The 22,987-nt window shown below is 35.4% G+C and overlaps 1 protein-coding gene across 4 annotated transcripts in view; it reads right to left on the reverse strand.

Annotated features, from left to right (window-relative positions):
* Positions 1-4,461: 4,461 nt before the first annotated feature.
* Ih (hyperpolarization activated cyclic nucleotide gated potassium channel Ih) overlaps positions 4,462-22,987 on the reverse strand; it is a 72,607-nt gene continuing 54,081 nt past the window's right edge. For all 4 annotated transcript variants that reach the window (XM_073954877.1, XM_073954878.1, XM_073954876.1 and 1 more), the window contains 7 exons: positions 12,098-12,247; positions 11,931-12,007; positions 11,541-11,852; positions 11,384-11,478; positions 11,234-11,322; positions 5,144-5,460; positions 4,462-5,072 (listed from right to left, as the gene is read on the reverse strand). In XM_073954877.1, the coding sequence (XP_073810978.1) occupies positions 4,937-5,072; positions 5,144-5,460; positions 11,234-11,322; positions 11,384-11,478; positions 11,541-11,852; positions 11,931-12,007; positions 12,098-12,247 (1,176 nt within the window). In that variant the 3' untranslated portion in view covers positions 4,462-4,936. The remainder of the gene's footprint in view (positions 5,073-5,143; positions 5,461-11,233; positions 11,323-11,383; positions 11,479-11,540; positions 11,853-11,930; positions 12,008-12,097; positions 12,248-22,987) is intronic.

Genomic DNA, 22,987 nt, shown 5'->3' on the forward strand with positions numbered 1-22,987 from the left:
TATAAGAACAAGTGACCGAGATCCGGTCCAAGCGCTGCCGTGTACAAACAACACTCCACCATACATTGTCTCTACCTGACACTGACACTCGTTGTATAACAGACCTCACAATGGTAAATTTAACTCCAGTGTATTTTTGCAAGCATAATAGTCAGTGCTTAGGGCGAATAATTCGCATTCACTTCATGCCTCGAACCACTCACATATTTCAGAGTTGGGTTGAAACTAAAGGTTTTTTTTTTTAATCTGCCAACGTACATCTTGGTGTTACCGAGTTGGGAATACTTTTGGAAGCTACCCATTAAATTGTGATGACTAATAAATTGCACTGAACCTTCGGGGTTTTCAGTTCTACATTGCTCTTGATACATCTGTTCCAGTCGGTACTGGACCTTTGTATTTTTCACAGGGCCTTCGGGTCATCTGTTCCATTCGGCACTGGACCTTCGGTGTTTTCAGTTCTACAGGACTTTCAAATCATATGTTCCATTCAGCACTGGTCCATCGGGATTGTCAGTTCTACAGGGCCTTCGGGTCAGCTGTTCCACTGTTTGGGTAATAGTAGTACATTGTTAAAACTAGTCCGTACACCTAGACTAACACCCGAACGCCTTACCCATCGTCTTCCCGATCATCTGCAGCCGAACACCGAATTCATTGTCTTCCCGATCATCTGCAGCCGAACATCGAATACACCATCTTCCCGATTATCTGCAGCCGAACACAGACAACGCTGTTTCCCTCGAAGAAGAACCCGCTGATTCAACACGAGCTCCTCAGCTGCCAAACCCCAGCGAGTCTGCATAATCCTCACGCGAACTATTAATCTAAATTTATAGCCATTGAGTGCATTGTTATCGCATTTATACACAAGTAAATTAGTATTTAATCAATAAATACCCCCAGAAAAGGGTTAATACTAGTATTTTCATTTCGTAAGCTTTAGTGGGTCTTTATGGAGACCCTGGACGTGACTGAACTTACCCCAGCCGACGAGAAAACCACGTTACAAAGCGATCGTAATATTGTTTATCTCGTAGGGCCAAGAGCCGCCGTTGGTCTTGTCGCCAGGTATTGCCGTGAAACGCGATACCAGTACCGTCATGGGTTTGGTTAATCGTCGACTCTAAAGGTAGAAACACAATGAAATACGCCGCTTTTTTACGCTCAGTTTCATGTAAAAGACTAAAGGCCAAGTACTGCCTAATTCATTTAAATTAGGTAGTACTTGGCCTTTAATCTTTTACATGAAGCTGTGCGTGAAATAAGCGGCGTACTTCATTCTGTTCACACCTTAACAACGTCATATTCCGGAAAACCATATACATCCTCACATTCACAGTAGCCAAGCTGCCTCCTAGAAGACGAACAAGCCGTACCCGACCACATCCCAATTAGTATAAACAGACTAATACCCTAGACAGGCGGCAGCGTTAATTTGCATTAAAGCGGGGTACACACGATCAGTTTTGACTGTCGATTTTTCGGAATTATCGATAACTGTCCAACCGTCCAGCAACCACAAAATATGTTGTGGTTGCCTGAAGACTGACAAAAGTGAACGGCCACACTGGCAAGCAACAGATTATTTGAGGAAAACTGACAGTCAAAACTGATCGTGTGTACCCCGCTTAATGCCCGTAATTTCTACGCGTAGCTATCTATGAGTTCATAGATATCCCATGTGTAAGCAAAATTTCATAATTTCAATCCATAGGTAACGTTACCGGGTCGAAAGCGGCCGTGTAATGGGTACTTTGCACGATATGTTTTTTACATATGAGTTGTCACTTTGCATATACACTTTGTATGGGAGAAGTGACAACTCATATGCAAAAAACATATCGTGTAAAGTACCCCTTACTTACACCAAGGATTTCGGATTGATCGTTGCCAGTGTGTTAAAAATTGTAAAACACTTATATGTGGCAATGTTTTTACGAAATCATGATTGAAAATCACCAATGTTAGAACATGTTTTCAAAATATACACGCCTCGGTAAATGGCACGTAGAAATTACCAAACACGTAGATAACGATAACTGATAGGTAGCTACCTACCCGGTTACCTAGGGCTAGACGTTAAGATCTGCATTTACTTTTTGCCTGACAGACGACAGTTTCTGCATTTACCAAACAGCTGATTGCTGTTTTGTTGTTGTTTGTATTTTTTGTTTTCCTTGTGTCTCAGAGCATGAATATGCTCTCTCCCTCATATGAATATGGGCTCTCTTCTACGGTATTGCCATATTGAAATACCTAAATGCCCTTTAAATTCAGTTCTATTTTGTGCAGACTTCTTTCCAAATTCGGTCTCTGTACAAGTCGCCCAATTCGTTCGAATTTGCTACAAAGTTGTAGGGTTACCACCTTCAGAATTGCAATGTTTGTACGTTAAAATCATCACAATAGCTTTGTTCCTTTACTTTTTTAATGGTAAAAGTGGTAAACGAGAAATGTGTCAAAATTTCTCAAAACTGCTCTCTCATGAACATTTTCCAGAAAAGTAAAGGAACGGAAAAATGGAAGCAATGTCAAAAATAAACATAAAAATTCATTTTTTCGTTTATTTCAAAGTTTTTATTTTTGTTTTGCCAGCGTTCGCCTTTATCTTCTGTTTGTGTTCATTTTTTTCTTCATTGTCAAATAATCGTCAAACAAAAGTCGAAAAATCAGTTCTACCATATTTAGCTGGAAAAATTTTGCTGGTAGCCTGTGGTAGAAGGAAAGGCATATGTGCTGTCTCTCCCCTCTCACTCTCTTAAAAATTGCTGCCAGTTTTATCACTTTTTGGGGTCAAGGAACAGCTTGCAGGTTAAAAATGGTAACAAACTGTAATTACAGTTATTGTTGAGTTCAGTTTCTTGCAACGCCGCGACCCAGATATGGTTTTTTAGTACTTTTTGGTAGTCGTAAATACTTACAAAACACCCTACTAACCCATTATTTCAGCAAGGACATGTCACAGTGAATAATTACATAGATATTCTATAACCACTATGGCCACAAGAAGTTGGAAAATAAGTCCATATTTACATTAGGCAATTGGAAAGTTTCATATGAAAGTTTCAGCGTGTGGCTTTAGAGTAAGTCCCGGTCCACACTAGAGTGATTTCATTGAAAAAATTTCATTAAATTATGCGTCGCTAGATCGACCTTCATAGTAGAGTAAAATCATAAAATTGCTGTAGTGGGGACATCGATTTAAGAACACCTAATTTCATGAACTTTTTTAATGAAATTCACGCTAGTGTGGACCGGTACTAAGGGTGGAATTTGTTATCAATTTCAACACACTTCATATTTTTGTTTTATTTTGCTCACTGCTGGATTTTATCATGGAAATTTCGGATTTGTAGCCGAACACACTTCACACTGTGCCACGCGCCCGAGCATTAAGGATTGTTTAAATGCTTACATGTGCACCACCAACTGTTCTTTATTTTGTTAACAAAAAAATCGCATGCCGACGTTGAGCGTTGAACTCGAAACTTTCGGATTTTTAGTCGGAGACCGTACTCATTGCTTAGTAAGGAGTAAAGTAAGTAGTTTTGTCTTGTAAAATGTTTAAAAAATAATCCATTATTTTTCAGCTTACTGGCAATGCAGAAAGTAGGTTGTTTACATCACTTTGTAATGTAGCAAATAATGACTAACGGATTTGAATTTTTCCTGGGTTAATAATTCGTTTGACAATTTGTATTTGGTACTGTTCATTATTCGTTCATTTGTCAATCACCATAAATGAGAATTTGTTGACGAATTATTTTGAAATTTATTTGCAAAGAATGCTAAAATGGGTTGTGCCATTTTTATATATAGGGAAATAGTTTTTTGGTTTGTTTTCTTGTTATGTTTCTAAATTTATTCTTATTTTTAAAGTTTCAAATGTAAATTCTAAATTCATTAAATTCTAAAATGTTAATTAAACAATATAAAAAATAATTATGTATTGCTTTGGTTTATTTATACGTTAAATAATAGTAAAGTGAGTGAGTATGTGTGTTATATTATAAACTAAAAAAAAAAAAATAATTTAATTTAAAAATTATATAAAAAATATTTGAGATATATAAGTTGTTAACATTGTCAAGTAAAGTGAGTGCTTAAAATAAATTTAAAAAAAATCTAACTAAAAATTAATAGAAAACAAAAACAAAATTCGTAATATAATATTTTTCTAAAATATATAATATAGTAAAATAGTTAATATACAATAATTTTTATAGCTTTAACTAAATATACTAAAATAATTGAAAACCGAAAGACGGAATTCCAAAAACTTAAAATTAATTAAATTCTCCTCTCCCTTTATTTGGTTTTTGAAAGTTGTGCTACAAATTTCCCTGTTTTCAAGATTTCAGTAGATTTTAGTTTTCGTATTTTTTGTTGTTTTTAGATTTTTTCGATTTTGTTGTTGTTGTTCATATCAGGCTGCTTAGTAGCTAATGAGGCTTCTTCTTTTGTTTTGTTTTTGTTAATTGTTTTATTATATAAACATGTTTGCTGCGTTACTAATGCGTTTTTTTGTTGTATTTTTTTTTTGCTTTTTTGTTGTTATTAGTTTTGCTGCTGCGGCTGATGATGCTAATGATGTTGTTGTTATTTTTGTTGTTGTGTTTCTATAGATTTATCCTAAAGTTAATGATGATCACGCCATGACTTTTTCTTTTTGGTGACTAAAAGTTAAGTGAACTAAACTGAGTGATGATTTGGACGATGATTTAGCGACGAGTATAACTACTATCATATAGGAAGAGAAGAGAGAGGGGGGAGGATGGAGTAGAAGAAGGAGCTGATGGAGGTGTTGGAGGAGGGATATACAATTTCACAGTGTAGCTCGGCGTACACCACACACACTGATTGCCAGCAACTGTTTGTGATACTGATGCAGCTGCAGAGTTGGTGTAGACGCTGACGAAAGCTTTTCTCAGTGTCATGGAGTATTGCCTTCGAATAAAGCACGAAATTCACCGCTTCTGGGACGGGGTAGACCTTCTCGTATGGTTTGTATGGGCTCTGTTATGCTAGACATGGAACCGTGTAATAAATTCTCTTTAGCATCGATGTCGCTGAGATAGAGAAGAAACGGCCTTATTAGTTAGAAATTCCCCAAAAAAACATATTTTTCTTGTAGACTTACTCATCTTTACAATCATCCGCCTCCGCTGCCAGGGCATTGACCACGGCCGTAATTTGATTTGACTCAGGATTACTTAGCTGCTCATCCTTCTGCTGCATAATATTGGGATTTTTGCCAATCTTGTTAAGACGCTCCGCTGCCACCGTTTCCATTGTCTTTCGCATCAGCGGATATTGGTCCAGCACACAATTGAAGTGATCCACACTTAGCGAGAAGAGATTACAATATGTCTCAGCTCGTACACTGGCCACACGTCGAGCATTCGTTAGTAGGCAAATTTCTCCAAAATATGAACCATCGGATAAAGAGGTTGCCACCTGTTTGAAAGGGAGAGAGATAGAGAAAGAGTTATGGGCTATTGGATAAACGATCTACGTTTAAATATAAAAATTATTCAAACTATTCGAAATGGTGGATAAATCTATCCACAATGTTGGATAAAATTATCCACAATGTTGGATAAAATTATGCGCAATGGTGGATAAAATTGCGCACTATGGGCAATGATGTATAAAATTATCCAATATGTCGGATAAAATTATCAGCAGTGTTGTATAAAATTATGGTGGATAAACGTATCCACTATAAGGGATAAGATTATCCACAAAGGTTAATAAATTTAACCGCAATGCCGAATAAAATTATCCACAGTATTGGATAAAATTACGCGCATTATCCACAATGAAGGATACAATTATCCACAATGGTGGATGAAATTATCCACAATGTTGGATAAAGTTTTCCAAATCGTGAAAAAAATTATTCAATATGGCGTATAAAATTATCCACAATGGTGGACAAACTTATCCACAATGGTGGATAAAATAATCCACAATGGTTGGTAAATATATCCACAATGTTAAATTAAATTGTCCACAATGGTGGAAAAAATTATCCAATATGCGGATAAAATTATCCACAATGTTGGACAAAATTATCCACAATGTTAAATTAAATTATCTGCAATGGTGGATACAATTATCCGCCATATTGGATAAAATTATCTACAATGGTGATAAAATTATCCACAATGGTGGATAAATATATCCACAATAATGAATAAAATTATCCACAGTGATGGATACAATTATTCACAATGATGGATAAAATTATCCACAATGGTTGATAAAGTTATCCACAATGGTGGATAAAACAGTCCACAATAGTGAATAAAATTATCCACAATGATAGAACAAATTATCCATAATAAAATTACCAAAATGGTGAATAAAAGTATCCAAAATGGTGGATAAAATTATCCGCAACGGTGCACTAAATTATCTACAATGTTGGATAAAACTATCCACAATGGTGGATAAAATTATCCACAATGGTGGATAAAATAATCCACAATGGTGGATAAAATAATCCACAATGGTGAATGAAATTACCCACAATGGTGAATAAAATTATCCACAATGGTGGATAAAATTATCCACAATGGTAGATAAAATTATCCACAATAGTGTTTAAAATAATCCACAATGGTGGATAAAATTATCCACAATTGTGGATATTATTCAACCCGAAATGTTGAATAATATTGTCCACAATGGTGGATAAAATTATCCACAATGGTGGAGAAAATTATCCACAATGGTGAATAAAATAATCCACAATGGTGAATAAAATAATCCACAAATAATCGACAAAGGTGGATAAAATTATCCACAATAGTGGAGAAAATTATCCACAATGGTGGATAAAACTATTCACAATTGTGGATAAAATTACCCGCAATGGTGGAGAAAATTATCCACAATAGTGGATAAAATAATCCACAATGGTGAATAAAATTATCGACAATGGTGGATAAAATTATCCACAATGGTAAATAAAATTATCCACAATGGTAGATAAAATTATCCACAATGGTGGATAAAATTATCTACAATGTTGGATAAAACTATCCACAATGGTGGATAAAATTATCCACAATGGTGGATAAAATAATGCACAATGGTGAATGAAATTACCCACAATGGTGAATAAAATTATCCACAATGGTAGATAAAATTACCCACAATAGTGTTTAAAATAATCCACAATGGTGGATAAAATTATCCACAATTGTGGACAAAATTACCCGAAATGTTGAATAATATTGTCCACAATGGTGGATAAAATTATCCACAATGGTGGATAAAATTATCCACAATGGTGGAGAAAATTATGCACAACGGTGAATAAAATAATCCACAATGGTGAATAAAATAATCCACAAATTATCGACAATGGTGGATAAAATTATCCACAATAGCGGAGAAAATTATCCACAATGGTGGATAAAACTATTCACAATTGTGGATAAAATTACCCGCAATGGTGGAGAAAATTATCCACAATGGTGGATAAAATAATCCACAATGGTGAATAAAATTATCGACAATGGTGGATAAAATTATCCACAATGGTAAATAAAATTATCTACAATGGTAGATAAAATTATCCACAATGGTGGATAAAATTATCTACAATGTTGGATAAAACTATCCACAATGGTGGATAAAATTATCCACAATGGTGGATAAAATAATCCACAATGGTGAATGAAATTACCCACAATGGTGAATAAAATTATCCACAATAATGGATAAAATTATCCACAATGTTGTATAAAATAATCCACAATGGTGAATAAAATTATCGACAATCGGGGATAAAATTATCCACAATAGTGGATAAAATTATCGACAATGGTGGATAAAATTATCCACAATGGTAGATAAAATTATCCACAATAGTGTTTAAAATAATCCACAATGGTGGATAAAATTATCCACAATTGTGCAAAAAATTACCCGAAATGTTGAATAATATTGTCCACAATGGTGGATAAAATTATCCACAATGGTGGATAAAATTATCCACAATGGTGGAGAAAATTATGCACAACGGTGAATAAAATAATCCACAATGGTGAATAAAATAATCCACAAATTATCCACAATAGCGGAGAAAATTATCCACAATGGTGGATAAAACTATTCACAATTGTGGATAAAATTACCCGCAATGGTGGAGAAAATTATCCACAATGGTGGATAAAATAATCCACAATGGTGAATAAAATTATCGACAATGGTGGATAAAATTATCCACAATGGTAAATAAAATTATCCACAATGGTAGATAAAATTATCCACAATGGTGGATAAAATTATCTACAATGTTGGATAAAACTATCCACAATGGTGGATAAAATTATCCACAATGGTGGATAAAATAATCCACAATGGTGAATGAAATTACCCACAATGGTGAATAAAATTATCCACAATAATGGATAAAATTATCCACAATGTTGTATAAAATAATCCACAATGGTGAATAAAATTATCGACAATCGGGGATAAAATTATCCACAATAGTGGATAAAATTATCCACAATGGTGCATAAAATTATCCACAATGGTGGATAAAATTGTCCACAATAGGGGATTATATTATCCGCAATTGTGGATAAAATTACCCGTAATGGTGAATAATATTGTCCACAATGGTGGATAAAATTATCCATAATCAGCAATGGTGGATAAAATAATCCACAATGGTGGATAAAATAATTCACAATGGTGGATAAATATATCCACAATGGAGAATAAAATTATCCCCAGTGATGGATAAAATTATCCACAATGATGGATAAAATTGTTCACAATGGTTGATAAAGTTATCCACAACGGTGGATAAAATTATCCACAATGGTGGATAAAATCTACAATGGTGAAAAAAATTATCCACAATGGTGGATAAAATTATTCACAATTGTGGATAAAATTACCCGCAATGGTGGATAATACTATCAACAAAGGTGGATAAAATTATCCACAATATTATAGAATTATCCGGAAAGGTGGATAAAAGCATCCAATATGGTGGAAAAAATTATCCACAATGGTGGATAAAATAATCGACAATGGTGGATAAAATAATCCACAATGGTGAATAAAATAATCGACAATGGTGGATAAAATTATCCACAATGGTGGATAAAATTATCCACAATGGTGGATTAAATTATCCCCAATTGTGGATAAAATTACCCGCAATGGTGAATAATATTGTCCACACTGGTGGATAAAATGATCCATAATGGTGGATAAAATTATCCACAATGGTGGATAAAATTGTTCACAATTGTGGATAAAATCTACAATGGTGAAAAAAATTATCCACAATGGTGGATAAAATTATTCACAATTGTGGATAAAATTACCCGCAATGGTGGATAATACTATCCACAAAGGTGGATAAAATTATCCACAATATTATAGAATTATCCGGAAAGGTGGATAAAATTATCCACTATATTATAGAATTATCCGGAAAGGTGGATAAAAGCATCCAATATGATGGAAAAAATTGCCCACAGTGTAACCACCACAAATTATCTACAATGGTGGATAAAATAATCGACAATGGTGGATAAAATTATCCACAGTGGTGGATAAAATTTTCCACAATTGTGAATAAAATTATCCACAAATGTGGATAAAATTATCCACAATGGTTAATAAAGTAATCCACAATGGTGCATAAAATTATCCACAATGGTGGATAAAATAATCCACAATGTTGAATAAAATTATCTACAGTGGTGGATAAAATTATCCACAATGGTGGATAAAATTATCCACAGTGGTGGATAAAATTATCCACAGTGGTAGAAAAAATTATCCACATGGTGGATAACATTATCCGCAATGGTGGATAAAATTATCCACAATGGTAGACCAAATTATCTACAGTGGTGGATAACATTTTCCACAATGGTGAATAAAATTATCCACAATGGTGGACAAAATTATCCACAATGGTGGATAAAATAATCCACAATGGTGGATAAAATTATCCACAATAGTGGATAGAACTATCTACAATTGTGGATAAAATAATCCACAATGGTGAATAAAATTATCCACAATGGTGGATAAATAATCCACAATGGTGGATAAATAATCCACAATGGTGGATAAAAAAATCCACAATGGTGGATAAAATTATCAACAATGGTGGATAAATATATCCACAATAGTGAATAAAATTATCCACAGTGATGGATAAAATTATCCACAATAATGGATAAAATTATCCACAATGGTTGATAAAGTTATCCCCAATGATGGATAAAATAATCCACAATGACGAATAAAATAATCCACAATGGTATACAAAATTATCCATAATGGTGGATAACATTATCCGTAATGGTGGTCAAACTTATCCAATATGGTGGATAAAATCATACAATATGGTTGATAAAATTATCCACAGTGGTGGATAAAATTATCCACAACGGTGGGAAAATAGTATCCGCAATGGTGGAAAACATTACCCACAGTGGTATAACAAATTATCCGCAATGGTGGATAAAACCATCCAATGGTGGATAAAACCATCCAATATGTTGGATAAAATTATCCACAATATTGGATACAATTATCCGTAATGGTGGAATAAAGCATCAAATATGGTGGATAAAATTATCCACAATATTGGATACAATTATCCGTAATGGTGGAATAAAGCATCCAATATGGTGAATAAAATTTTCCACAATGGTGGTTAAAATGATCCCAATAGTCGATAAAATTATCCACAATGGTGAATAAAATTATCCGTAATGGTGGATAAAATTATATGTAATGCTGGTCAAAATTATCCAATATGGTGGATAAAATCATCCAATATGGTGCATAAAATTATCCACAATGGTGGATAAAATTATCCACAGTGGTGGATAAAATTATCCACAATGGTGGATAAAGTTATTCACAAGGGTGGCTAATATTATCCACAAGGGTGGATAAAATTATCCACAATGGTAAATAAAATTACCCACAGTGGTGGACAGAATTATCCACAAAGGTCGATAAAATTATTTAAAATGTTGGATATAATTATCCACAATTATGGAAAAAATCCAAAATGATTGATAAAATCATCCACATTTTAGGAACGAATTAGCCTAAATTGTAAATTAAACACTTGATATTGACGTATAAATTATTCTTATTACCTTCAGTTGAGGATAGTTTTCCCTATGTTCGGTTCGAAATTTTTTAAAAATAAATAAATGTCACTTACCTCTCCATTGGCCATAACAATATCGACCACACCTTCCTGTATAAAATACATCTTGGTACCAATAGTACCCTCCTTTATAATAATATCACCTGGGAAAGAGAGCCAACATTAGAATTAAAAATGCTAATTTAGTGCATTTCGAATCCTCACCTGGTTGAAATACTTCGTATTTAAGTTTTGTAACGACATCGGACACGAAATTGGAGTCAGCATTTGCAAAAAAAGGCACTGACGCAACGAGAGATCTGCAAGAGAGAAAAATATGTCAGATCTATGGATATTCCTTTGGATGCCGTTCTTGTCTTACCTGCAATTATAATTGATGACATCCTCTCTTAGCTTTTCGCTCAATTCACCCAGAATACATTCTTCATCGAAGAATTTACCCTGATAACGATGTTCGAAATATTCCGTTATTCGTTGACGCATATCACGCGGTAGCTTACGATATGCCATATACTCCTCGACTTGTTTGACTTTTTCACGATACTGACGTCTACTTGAGTCCAAACTTTGGATTAAATTTGTGGCATGACCCAGGAACAGAGCATAACATGTGGCACCTGATATCATCGATAACATTGTTAGCCACATATCGGTAAGGGATTGAGGGGGAAATCTAAAGAAAAAAAAAAAAAACACAATTATGAACAAACGATATTTCGAAGATTCCCTCTCTCTGTGTTTTAAGACATACCTGCCATAACCTATGCATAGCATATGTGACATGGCTTTAAACAAAGCCCATGAATATTGTTCCAGCCAATATGACTCCTGTGAAGATTTTTTTTGGGGAAATAATATTACATTATTTTCAAAAATAAAAGCATTTAAAATATTTGTTATAAAATAATTGTTTTGTACCTGTAATTCATTTATCGACACCCACGAGTTCGAGGGAAACCCTTGTAACATTGGCACTAAAAATTGCAAACAACCGCTCCAATGGCCGATTAACAACATCATACAAATCAAATTGAAAATTCGCATAAAGACCGAAGCCATATTCAGAAACTGTAAAAATTCGTGATTCGTTTTTTGTTGTTGTAGTTGAAATAAAAAAGAAGAAGAAAAACAAAACAAACATCCAATCATATCAGGTTTACATGGTTTTATCGATGCACAATTAGATTTGAAGAGATGATTTAAAAATTTATATTCGAATAAAAAAACAAACACATTTACAGTGGTTTCTTCTTTTGTTTCTTTTTCCATTTCATGTATTCCTGAGGGGGTGAAAGTTTCAATATACGAAGAAGAAAGAGATTAGTTTATGTTTTTGCAAATTAACAACAACAAATTAGAAACTTCTGTAAAGTTATCCAGATATGGCCAGGGAATTATTTTAAGCTTTTTTTTGTCTGTCGTGTTTTAAGATTTTTCATTTAAGATTTTGGATTTTTGTTCATAAGATAAATTCAATCTTTTAGAAGAGGTCTTCTTATAGAAGACCTCGAGGACTTCTTATAGTAGACCTCGAGGACTTCTTATAGTAGACCTCGAGGACTTCTTATAGAAGAGCTTGAGGACTTCTTATAGAATACCTTGGGGTCTTCTTATAGAAGACCTTGAGGACTTCTTATAGAAGAGCTTGAGGGCTTCTTATAGAAGACCTTGAGGGCTTCTTATAGAAGACCTTGACGACTTCTTATAGAAGCCCTTGAGGTCTTCTTATAGAAGACCTTGAGGTCTTCCTATAGAAGACCTTGAGGTCTTCTTATAGAAGACCTTGAGGCCTTCTTATAGAAGATCTTTAGGGCTTCTTATAAAAGACCTTGAGGGCTTCTTATAGAAGACCTTGAGGACTTCTTATAGAATAGCCTGAGGACTTCTTATAGAAGAGCTTGAGGACTTCTTATAGAAGACCTTGAGGACTTCTTATAGAAGACCTTGAGGACTTCTTATAGAAGAGCTTGAGGACTTCTTATAGAAGACATTGAGGACTTCTTATAGAAGAGCTTGAGGACTTCTTATAGAAGACCTTGAGGAATTCTTATAGAAGACCTTGAGGAATTCTTATAGAAGACCTTGAGGACTTCTTATAGAAGAGTTTGAGGACTTCTTATAGAAGACATTGAGGACTTCTTATAGAAGACTTTGAGGTCTTTTTTTATAGAAGACCTTGAGGTATTTTTTAAAGAAGACCTTGAGGTCTTTTTTATAGAAGACCTTGAGGTCTTTTCTATAGAAGACCTTTAGGACTTCTTATAGAAGACCTTGAGGGCTTTTTTATAGAAGACCTTGAGGTCTTTTTTATAGAAGACCTTGAGGTCTTTTTTATAGAAGACCTTGAGGTCTTTTTTTATAGAAGACCTTGAGGTCTTTTTTATAGAAGACCTTGAACACTTCTTATAGAAGACCTTGAGGACTTCTTATAGAAGTGCTTGAGGTCTTCTTATAGACTTCATATAGAAGACCTTGAGGTCTTCTTTATAGAAGACCTTGAGTTCTTTTTATAGAAGATTTTGAGGACTTCTAATAGAAGACTTTGAGGATTTCATATAGAAGACCTTGAGGTCTTCTTATAGAAGAGCTTGGAGACTTCTTATAGAAGACCTTGAGGACTTCTTATAGAAGACCTTGAGGTCTTCTTATAGAAGACTTTGAGGACTTCTTATAGAAGAGCTTGAGGACTTCTTATAGAAGACATTGAGGACTTCTTATAGAAGAGCTTGAGGACTTCTTATAGAAGACATTGAGAACTTCTTATAGAAGAGCTTGAGGGCTTCTTATAGAAGACCTTGCGGACTTCTAATAGAAGACCTTGAGGACATCTTATAGAAGACCGTGAGGACTTCATATAGAAGACCTTGAGGACTTCTTATAGAAGACCTTGAGGACTTCTTATAGAAGACCGTGAGGACTTCTTATAGAAGACCTTGAGGACTTCTTATAGAAGACCTTGAGGACTTCTTATAGAAGACCTTGAGGACTTCTTATAGAAGACCTTGAGGACTTCATATAGAAGACCTTGAGGACTTTTTATAGAAGAGTTTGAGGACTTCTTATAGAAGACATTGAGGACTTCTTATAGAAGACCTTGAGGACTTTTTATAGAAGACCTTGAGGACTTCTTATAGAAGTCCTTGAGGAAGACCTTGAGGACTTCTTATAGAAGACCTTGAGGACTTTTTATAGAAGACCTTGAGGACTTCATATAGAAGACCTTGAGGACTTTTTATAGAAGACCTTGAGGACTTCATATAGAAGACCTTGAGGACTTTTTATAGAAGACCTTGAGGACTTCTTATAGAAGACCTTGAGGACTTCTTATAGAAGACCTTGAGGACTTCTTATAGAAGTCCTTGAGGAAGACCTTGAGGACTTCTTATAGAAGACATTGAGGTCTTCTTATAGAAGAGTTTGAGGACTTCTGATAGAAGACCTTGAGGACTTCTTATAGAAGAGTTTGAGGACTTCTGATAGAAGACCTTGAGGACTTCTTATAGAAGACCGTGAGGACTTCTTATAGAAGACCGTGAGGACTTCTTATAGAAGACCTTGAGGATTTCTTATAGAAGACCTTGAGGTCTTCTTACAGAAGACCTTGAGAACATCTTATAGAAGACCTTGAGGACTTCTTATAGAAGACTTTGAGGACTTCTAATAGAAAACCTTGAGGCCTTCTTAAAGAAGACCTTGAGAACATCTTATAGAAGACCTTGAGGACTTCTTATAGAAGACCGTGGGGACTTCTTATAGAAGACCTTGAGGACTTCTTATAGACTTCATAAAGAAGACCTTGAGGACTTCTTATAGAAGACCTTGAGGACTTCTTATAGGAGACCTTGAGGACTTCTTATAGAAGACTTTGAGGACTTCTTATAGAATACCTTGAGGACTTCTTATAGAAGACCTTGAGGACTTCTTATAGAATACCTTGACGCCTTCTTATAGAAGACCTTGAGAACATCTTATAGAAGACCTTGAGGACTTCTTATAGAAGATCTTGAGGACTTCTTATAGAAGACCTTGAGGTCTTCTTATAGAACACCTTGAGGTTTTCTTATAGAAATCCTTCAGGTCTTTTTTATAGACTTCATATAGAAGACCTTGAGACTTTTTATAGAAGACCTTGAGGACTTCTCATAGAAGACCATGAGGACGTCTTATAGAAGAGCTTGAGGTCTCCTTATAGAAGACCTTGAGGTCTTCTTATAGAAGACCTTGAGGTTTTCTTATAGAAGACCTTCAGGTCTTCTTATAGAACACCTTGAGGCCTTCTTATAGAAGACCTTGAGGTCTTCTTATAGAACACCTTGAGGTCTTCTTATAGAACACCTTGAGGTCTTCTTATAGGTAGGAAGTCTTCTTGTAGAAGACCTTGAGGTCTTCTTGTAGAAGACCTTGAGGTCTTCTTAGAGAACACCTTGAGGTCTCCTTATAGAAGATCTTGAGGTCTTCTTATAGAAGAACTTGAGGTCTTCTTATAGAACACCTTGAGGTCTTCTTATAGACTTTTTATTGACTTTTTATTGAATACTTTGAGGTCTTCTTATAGATGATCTTGAGGTCATCCTGTAGAATATCTTGAGGTTTTTTTATGAAATACATTAAAAAGACCATGCGGTCCTCTTGTATTAGCCGTGGGGTTATCTAATAAAAGCCCATGAGGTCTTCTTATATGAAATTTTGAGGATTTCTTGTTAAAGACCTTGGGAAGAATATGTGGTCCTCTTATATATACCTCGGGGTTTTCTTATAGAAAACCATGAGGACTTATTATAGAAGGCGTTGGAGAATTCTTGTGGAAGACCCTGAAGTTTCCTGAGGTCCTTTCTTAGAAGATCCAAGGCCATCTTATAGGCGACTCTGTGGTCATATTACCAAGTTGTGTTCTGATAGAAAACTACGGGTTTTTCTTGTGGAAACCCCCTAGAACTATTTTTAGAAGACCACGCGGTCTAATTTTAGGCGATCGCATTATGTTTATATAGGTCTTCTTGTAGAAAGCTGTAGAAAGTCTTCTTCTAAAAGACCCTGAGGTCCTCTTATGGAAGACCTCAAGGGGCTGTCTTGACGTCTTCTTCTTATTGCAGGCCATGTGGTCTTCTCTTAGAAGACCGGTAGTCCTTTTATAGCAGATCTAAAACTATTTTTGTTAATATTAGATCCGGAGGTTTTCTTTTGGTAGCCAAGACCCAATACCATCCAAATACCATTTGACCTCCATAAGACCTTTAGAAGGTCTTTTGTCGCCAGAAGGCCTTTAGAATGGCTGTTGTCAAAAAAATACCTTTAGAAGGTATTTTTCCCCTAGAAAACCTTTAGAAGGTCTTTTGTCTCCAAAATACCCATAGAAGGTCTTTTGTCCCCAGAAGACCTTCTAAAGGTTTTCTAGGGGAAAAATACCTTTGTCGCCTTCTGGCGACAAAAGACCTTCTAAAGGTCTTATAGAGGTCAAATGGTCTTCTATGGACAAAGGTCTTCTAGGGACAAAATACAAAAGACCTGTTAAAGGCCTTCTAGGGACAAAAGACTTTCTAAAGTTCTTCTTGGGATATGAGACCTTCTTTTTAAGGTTTTCTGGGGGAAAAATACCCTCTAAAATTCTTCTAGAGACAAAAGACCTTCTTAAAACCTTTTAGGGACGAAAGGGTCTTCTAGGGACAAAATACCTTCTCAAGTTCTTCTAGGGACAAAAGACTTTCTAAAGTTCTTCTAGGGCAAAAGACCTTCGAAAGGTCATCTGCAGACAAAATACATTCTAAAAGTGTCTTAGGAACAAAAGACCTTCCAAAGGTCTTTTGTGGACAAAATTCAATCTAAAGACCTTCTACTGGTCTCCTGGGGACCAAAGACTTTCTAAATGCCTTCTAGGGACAAAATACCCTCTAAAGGTCCTGTTGAGACATAACAACTTCTAAAGGTCTTCTGTGGTCATCTGTGGACTTTAACACCCTCTAAAAGTCTTCGAGAGATATCCGGGGAACAAAATGCCTCCTAAATGTCTTCTAGGAACATCATACCTTCTAAGGTCTTCTGGAAACAAAAGACTTTCCAGAAGTATTCTACAGATCTTTTAGGGGTCTTCTGGGAACATAAGACGTTCATAAAGTTCTCTAAGAATCTTCTGGGAACAAAAGGCCTTCTAAAGTTCTTCTTGGGAAAAAGATCTTCTTCGGGCAAAAAACTTTCTAGAAGTTTTCTACAGATCTTTAGGGACATAAGACCTTCTTAATGTCTTCTAGGACATAACATATTCTAGAAATAGGTCTTCTGGAGACATAAGACCATCTTAAAAGTTTTCTAAAGATGCTCCAGGGACTAAATACCTTCTAAAGGTATTTTTAGAACATACGGCCATCTAAAGGTGTTATGAAGGACTTTTAGGAAGGACTTGAAGGAGTTCTAGGAACAAATTACCTTAAAGAAACATACGACCTTCTAAAGTTCTTCTGGGAACAAAATGCCTTAAAGGTTTTCTGGAGACAGAAGAGGTTCTAAAAGTCCTCTAAAGATATTCTAGGACCACAAGATCTTCTAAAGGTCTTCCGGAAAAAAATAACTTCTTAGGACAAAATACCATTTAGAAGATTTCTACTGATCTTTAGGGACATAAGTTCTTCTAAACGTCTCGTAGGGACAAAAGACCTTCTAAGGGTCTTCTAGTAAAAAAGATCTTCTAAAGGTCTTCTTGGGGAAAACGACTTTTTAAAGGACTTTTGTGTACATACGATCATCTAAAAGGTTTCTAAAGAAGATCCAGAGGTCTTCTTTTAGCACATCATGAGGTATTACGTTCTACTATTGTTTTATTAGATTAATAAATGTCCCGTCAAATTTGATATTCCTAGGTTTGTCACTCACTGGAATTAGTCGGAGTTGTTTTAAACCTTCATATATCTTGGTTCTGGCTCCGTATTTAGCAATATTCATTACCTTTGAATCACAGACTTAGATTCCGTTAACGCTGCATTCTTTTGAGCTATGATTTAAGAATACTATAATTAATCCTTTCTTGCTTCCAAAGGAGCCCAGATCGTTATTGCTGTTTCTTATATATGGGTCACATTACATAATTTTTTACAAATATTTTTTGAGGTGAAAACCACAATTTGCTACAGTTTCTAATTTGTTGTTATATTAAAACATAATGAATCATTAGTTAGGTTTTTTATTTTAATTAAATTTATTTCTGTATATTGAAACTTTCCTCCCGTTCCGTTCAAAGTAGGGATACGTAAAACCGAATTCGGTTAATCGATTAATCGGTTATTAGCCGTAAAATCTCTTAAAAATCGTAGTCGACTATTGACTGTGCGAAAACCGTATAATCGATTATTCTTAATCGACTTTCGAAAGTCGGAGTCAACTATTATTCGTATTCGACCATTAGTCGTAGTCTATTATTATTCGTAGTCGACTATTAATCGTGGACGACTATTAGTCGTAGTTGACTATTGGGTGTGCTAAGACAACGTAATGGACGGTACTTTTTTGTACATATGTACATCACAGATTGCATCAAAGAAAATGGTCGATTATATTCGATTATGATCGGTTTTCCGCGGTTAACGAATAATCGAAACTCGACTTTTAGTACACTCTCAAATAATCGACTAACCGAAAATCGAGTTTTAAGTTTTTCACGAAAACTGTATAATCGAAAAACCGATTATTGCATTTCACTGCGTATCCCTAGTTCAAAGTGTGGGGAATACATGAATGAAGTTGTTAGGAAAAATAACAAATTTGTTTTTTAAGATTTTTTTATTTTCATCAAAGCGAATTTGTGTGAGTGTGTTGAAGTAAACACATACAAGTTGTTGTTGTTGTAACATAAAACTTTTTTTTTTTTGTATTTTTATAAGACATAAACAAAACACTACACCAAGTAAAAGAAACAAAGAAATGAATAACAATTGTGTGTTTTGTATAAAACAATTGTTGGTTTGAATATTCAAAATAAACATACATAAATTAATAATAATTACAAATAAATAGAAATAGAAACCAAGAAATAAATAATAAAATACACCAAACAATACATATAAACAACATTAATAAAAATATAAAAGAATTCGGTTTTTGTTTCTTTTTTTACAACAAATATTTGAATGCTGCCACTCAATGTTAATTCCCAAAAACGAAACGAAAAAATAATCATACCAAATAATCATACACACGCACACAAATGTACAAACAGGAATTTCAACAATGCATTTTGAACACAACTAAACGAATAAACAAAGAGAAACAAGGAAACAAGGAACGCATTGAAACACAAAAGAAGAGAGAACAAAATAAACTGAAACCAGCTAATTTTTTATTTATAATTTTTTTTCTCAAAACAAAGCACACAATTAATTGCAAGTTTTTTTTTTTGTTATTTTTGGTTTTTGTTTTTTTTTTTTTTTTAACAAAATTAAGCCATAACCAATTTCTATTTTTTTTTGGAAAAACTTAAACAAACACATTAAACTAAACATAAAATTTATAATAAAATAGGGCAGGCATTTCATGTCCAAGCGGATAATAACAGTTTATGGAATCGATATAACGGAGGAAAATCTACTGAATGTCATCTAGAGATGAAGATTCAACGAAGATTCATAGACGGCATGAAGATTCATAGACATGCTATATACAAGGGACTTGCTAAAGATATTCTTCTAAGGTCCTCAATAGATTGAGAACGTACTAGTCGTCTTCTATATAGAAGACTTTTCGAGAGTCTAAAGGTCTTTTAACGACCGAAGAGAAGAACCCTAAGGGACAAAAGACCTTCTTAGGACAAAACATCTTCTCTATATATAGCCAAAGAGACATCCAGAACTCTTCTATTCGCAAAGGACCTTCTAAAGGTAGTCTAGTGACAAAAGACCTGCCAATGGTCTACTGGGGACAAAATAGTTTCTAAACCTCCAAGTAACCTCCAAAACAAAATAAATTTAAACGTATTTTGGGGACAAAGGACCTGAAGGTCTTCTATAGCCAGAAGACCTTGTAAAGGTTCTTTCTAACTAGAAGACTTTGAAAAGATCTTCTATGGCCAGAAGAACTTGTACACTTTTTTTTACAGCAAAAGGTCCTTCTAAACATCTAGAGAGAAAATACCTTCTAAAGGTCTTCTGGGTTCCAAAGACATTCAAAAGGTCTAATGGCCTTCTAAAGGTCTCATGACCTTTTAAAAGTCTTGTGACCTTCTAAAGATAATCTGGATCCCATAGGCCTTCGAAAGGTCTTCTGGGTTCCGAAGACCTTCTAAAGGTCTCATGACCTTCGAAAGAGTTTCTACGCCCCAAAGACCTCCCAAAAGTTTTATGGTGTCAAAATATATTTATGGGTTACCAAGATATTTTAAAGTCTTATGACCTTCTAAAGGTCTTCTGGGTCCAAAGGACATTCTGAAGGTCTTATGACATTCTAAATTCAATACCCTATTAAAGGCCTTTAAGATCCAGAAGACCTACGGGTCCAAAATGCCTTTCGAAGGTCTTCTGCCTTCCAAAGACTTAAAAAAAATTTGATGACATTCTAAAGGTCTTTTCGGTCTCAAAGACCTTCAAAGGTCTTTTGGTTTCCAAGCACCTTTTAATTGATTTATTTGGGCCAAAAGGTCTTTTAAAGGTCCTCTGAGTCCAGGAGACCTTCTAAAGGTCTTATGGGACCACAAGACCTTTGACAAGTATTTTCGGTCCCAAGGCCTTCTGAAGGTTTCATGACCTTCTAAAGGAATTTTGTATCAAAATACTCTTTAAAGGTCTTCTAAAGGGCCTCTGGGTTCATGAGACCTTCTAAAGGTCTTATGGGTCCCATAGACTTTCGAAAGGACTTTTAGGCCTAAATGTCTTTCTAAAGGACTTTTAGGACAAAAGACCTTCGAAAGATCTTCTAGGTCCCAAAGGCCCGCTAAAGGTCTTAAGACTTTCTGAAGGTCTTCTGGGTCTTAAAGGCCTTCTGGGTTGCAAAGACCTTCTACCTTCTTCTTATGACCATATAAAGGTCTTTTGGGTCTAAAAGACCTTCGTAAAATCTTTTGGTTTTTCAAGGCCTTCTACAGGTCCTCGAGGTCCAAAATACCTTCCAAAGGTCTTCTGGGTCTCAAAGACCTTCGAAAGGTCTTTTGGTTTCTCAAGACCTTCTACAGGTCTTCGAGGTCCAAAATACCTTCCAAAGATCTTATAGGGCCAAAGATCTTCCCTAGGTCCTTCGAAACATCTTCTAGGCCCCAAAGGCCCTCTATAGGTCGTCTGGGTCCTAAAGGCTTTCGAAGGGTCTTTTGAGTTCCAGAGACCTTCTAAAGGATTTTTTGGGCCAAAAGACCTTCTAAAGTTCCTCTGGGTCCAAGAGACCTTCTATAGATTTTATGAGGCCAAAATACCTTCTTATGGGACCAACATACCTTTCTAGTTCCCAAAGCCCCTCTAAAAGTCTCGTGACCTTTTAAAGGTCTGCAGGGTCCAAAAGGCCATCGAAAGCTCATTTGGTTTCCAAAGACCTTCTAAAAGACTTCTAGGTCCAACAGATCTTAGAAAGGTCTCATGGGGTCAAAATACCTTCGAAAGACATTTTAGGTCCCAACGGCCTTCAAAAGGTCTAGTGACATTCTAAAAGTTTTCTAGGTCCAAAAGGCATTCGAAACGTCTTCTAGGTCCCAAAGGCCCTCTAAAGGTTTGATGACTTTCTAAAGGTCTTCTGGGTCCTAAAGGCTTTCGAAAGGTCTTTTGGGTTCCAAAGATCTTCTAAAGGATTTTTTTGGGCCAAAAGGCCTTATGAAGGTCCTCTGGGTCCAAGAGACCTTCTATAGGTCTTATGGGGCCAAAATAACTTCGAAAGGCTTTGTAGTTCCCAAAGGCCCTCTAAAAGTCTCGTGACCTTCCAAAGGTCTTCGGAGTCCAAAAGGCCATCGAAAGGTCTTTTGGTTTCCAAAGACCTTCTAAAAGACTTCTAAAGATCTTCAGAAGGGGGACCAGAAGAAATTCGAAAGACATTCTAGGTCCCAAAGGCCTTTAAAAGGTCTAGTGACCTTCTAAAGTTCTTCTGGGTCCAAAAGACCTTCTAAAGGATTTATTTGGGTCAAAAAGCCTTCTAAAGGGCCTCTGGATTTAAGAGACATTCTAAAGGTCTTATGGGTTCAAACGGCCTTCGAAACGCCTTGTGGGGCCAAGAGACTTTTGAAAGGCTTTCCAGGTCCCAAAGGCCCTCTAAAGGTCTTGTGAACTTCTAAAGGTCTTATGGATCCTAAAGGCCTTCGAAAGGTCTTTTGGTTTTCAAAGACTTCTAGGTCCAAAAGACCCTCGAAGGTTTTCTAGGTCCCAAAGGCCCTTTAAAGGTGTCATGACTTTTTAAAGATCTTCTGGGTCTTAAAGGCGTTCGAAATGTCTACTGGGTTCCAAAGACCTTCTAAAAGTATTATGACCATCTAAAGTTCTTCTATGTCTCAAAGACCTTCGAAAGGTCTTTTGCAAAGACCTTCAAAAGGACTTCGAGGACCAAGAGATCTTCGAAAAGTCTTCTAGATCCCAAAGATCCCCTAACGGTTTCATGAATTTCTAAATGTCTTTTTGGTTCCAAGGACGTTCTAAAGGATTTATTTGGGCCAAAAGGCTTTCTAAAGGCTTAAGATCTTCGAAGGGTCTTCTAGGTCCCAAAGACCCGCTAAAGATCTCTTGACTTTCTAAATGTCTTCTTGGTCCCAAAGATCTTCGAAAAATCTTCTGGGTCCCAAAGACCTTCTAAAACCGTATAACCTTCTAAAGGTCTTTTGGTTTCCAACGACCTTCTAAAGGACTTCTAGGTCCTTCGAGA

Source organism: Musca autumnalis, unplaced genomic scaffold (genome assembly GCF_047663935.1).
Source record: "Musca autumnalis isolate F117 unplaced genomic scaffold, ASM4766393v1 scaffold_5, whole genome shotgun sequence".
Lineage (NCBI taxonomy): Eukaryota > Metazoa > Arthropoda > Insecta > Diptera > Muscidae > Musca > Musca autumnalis.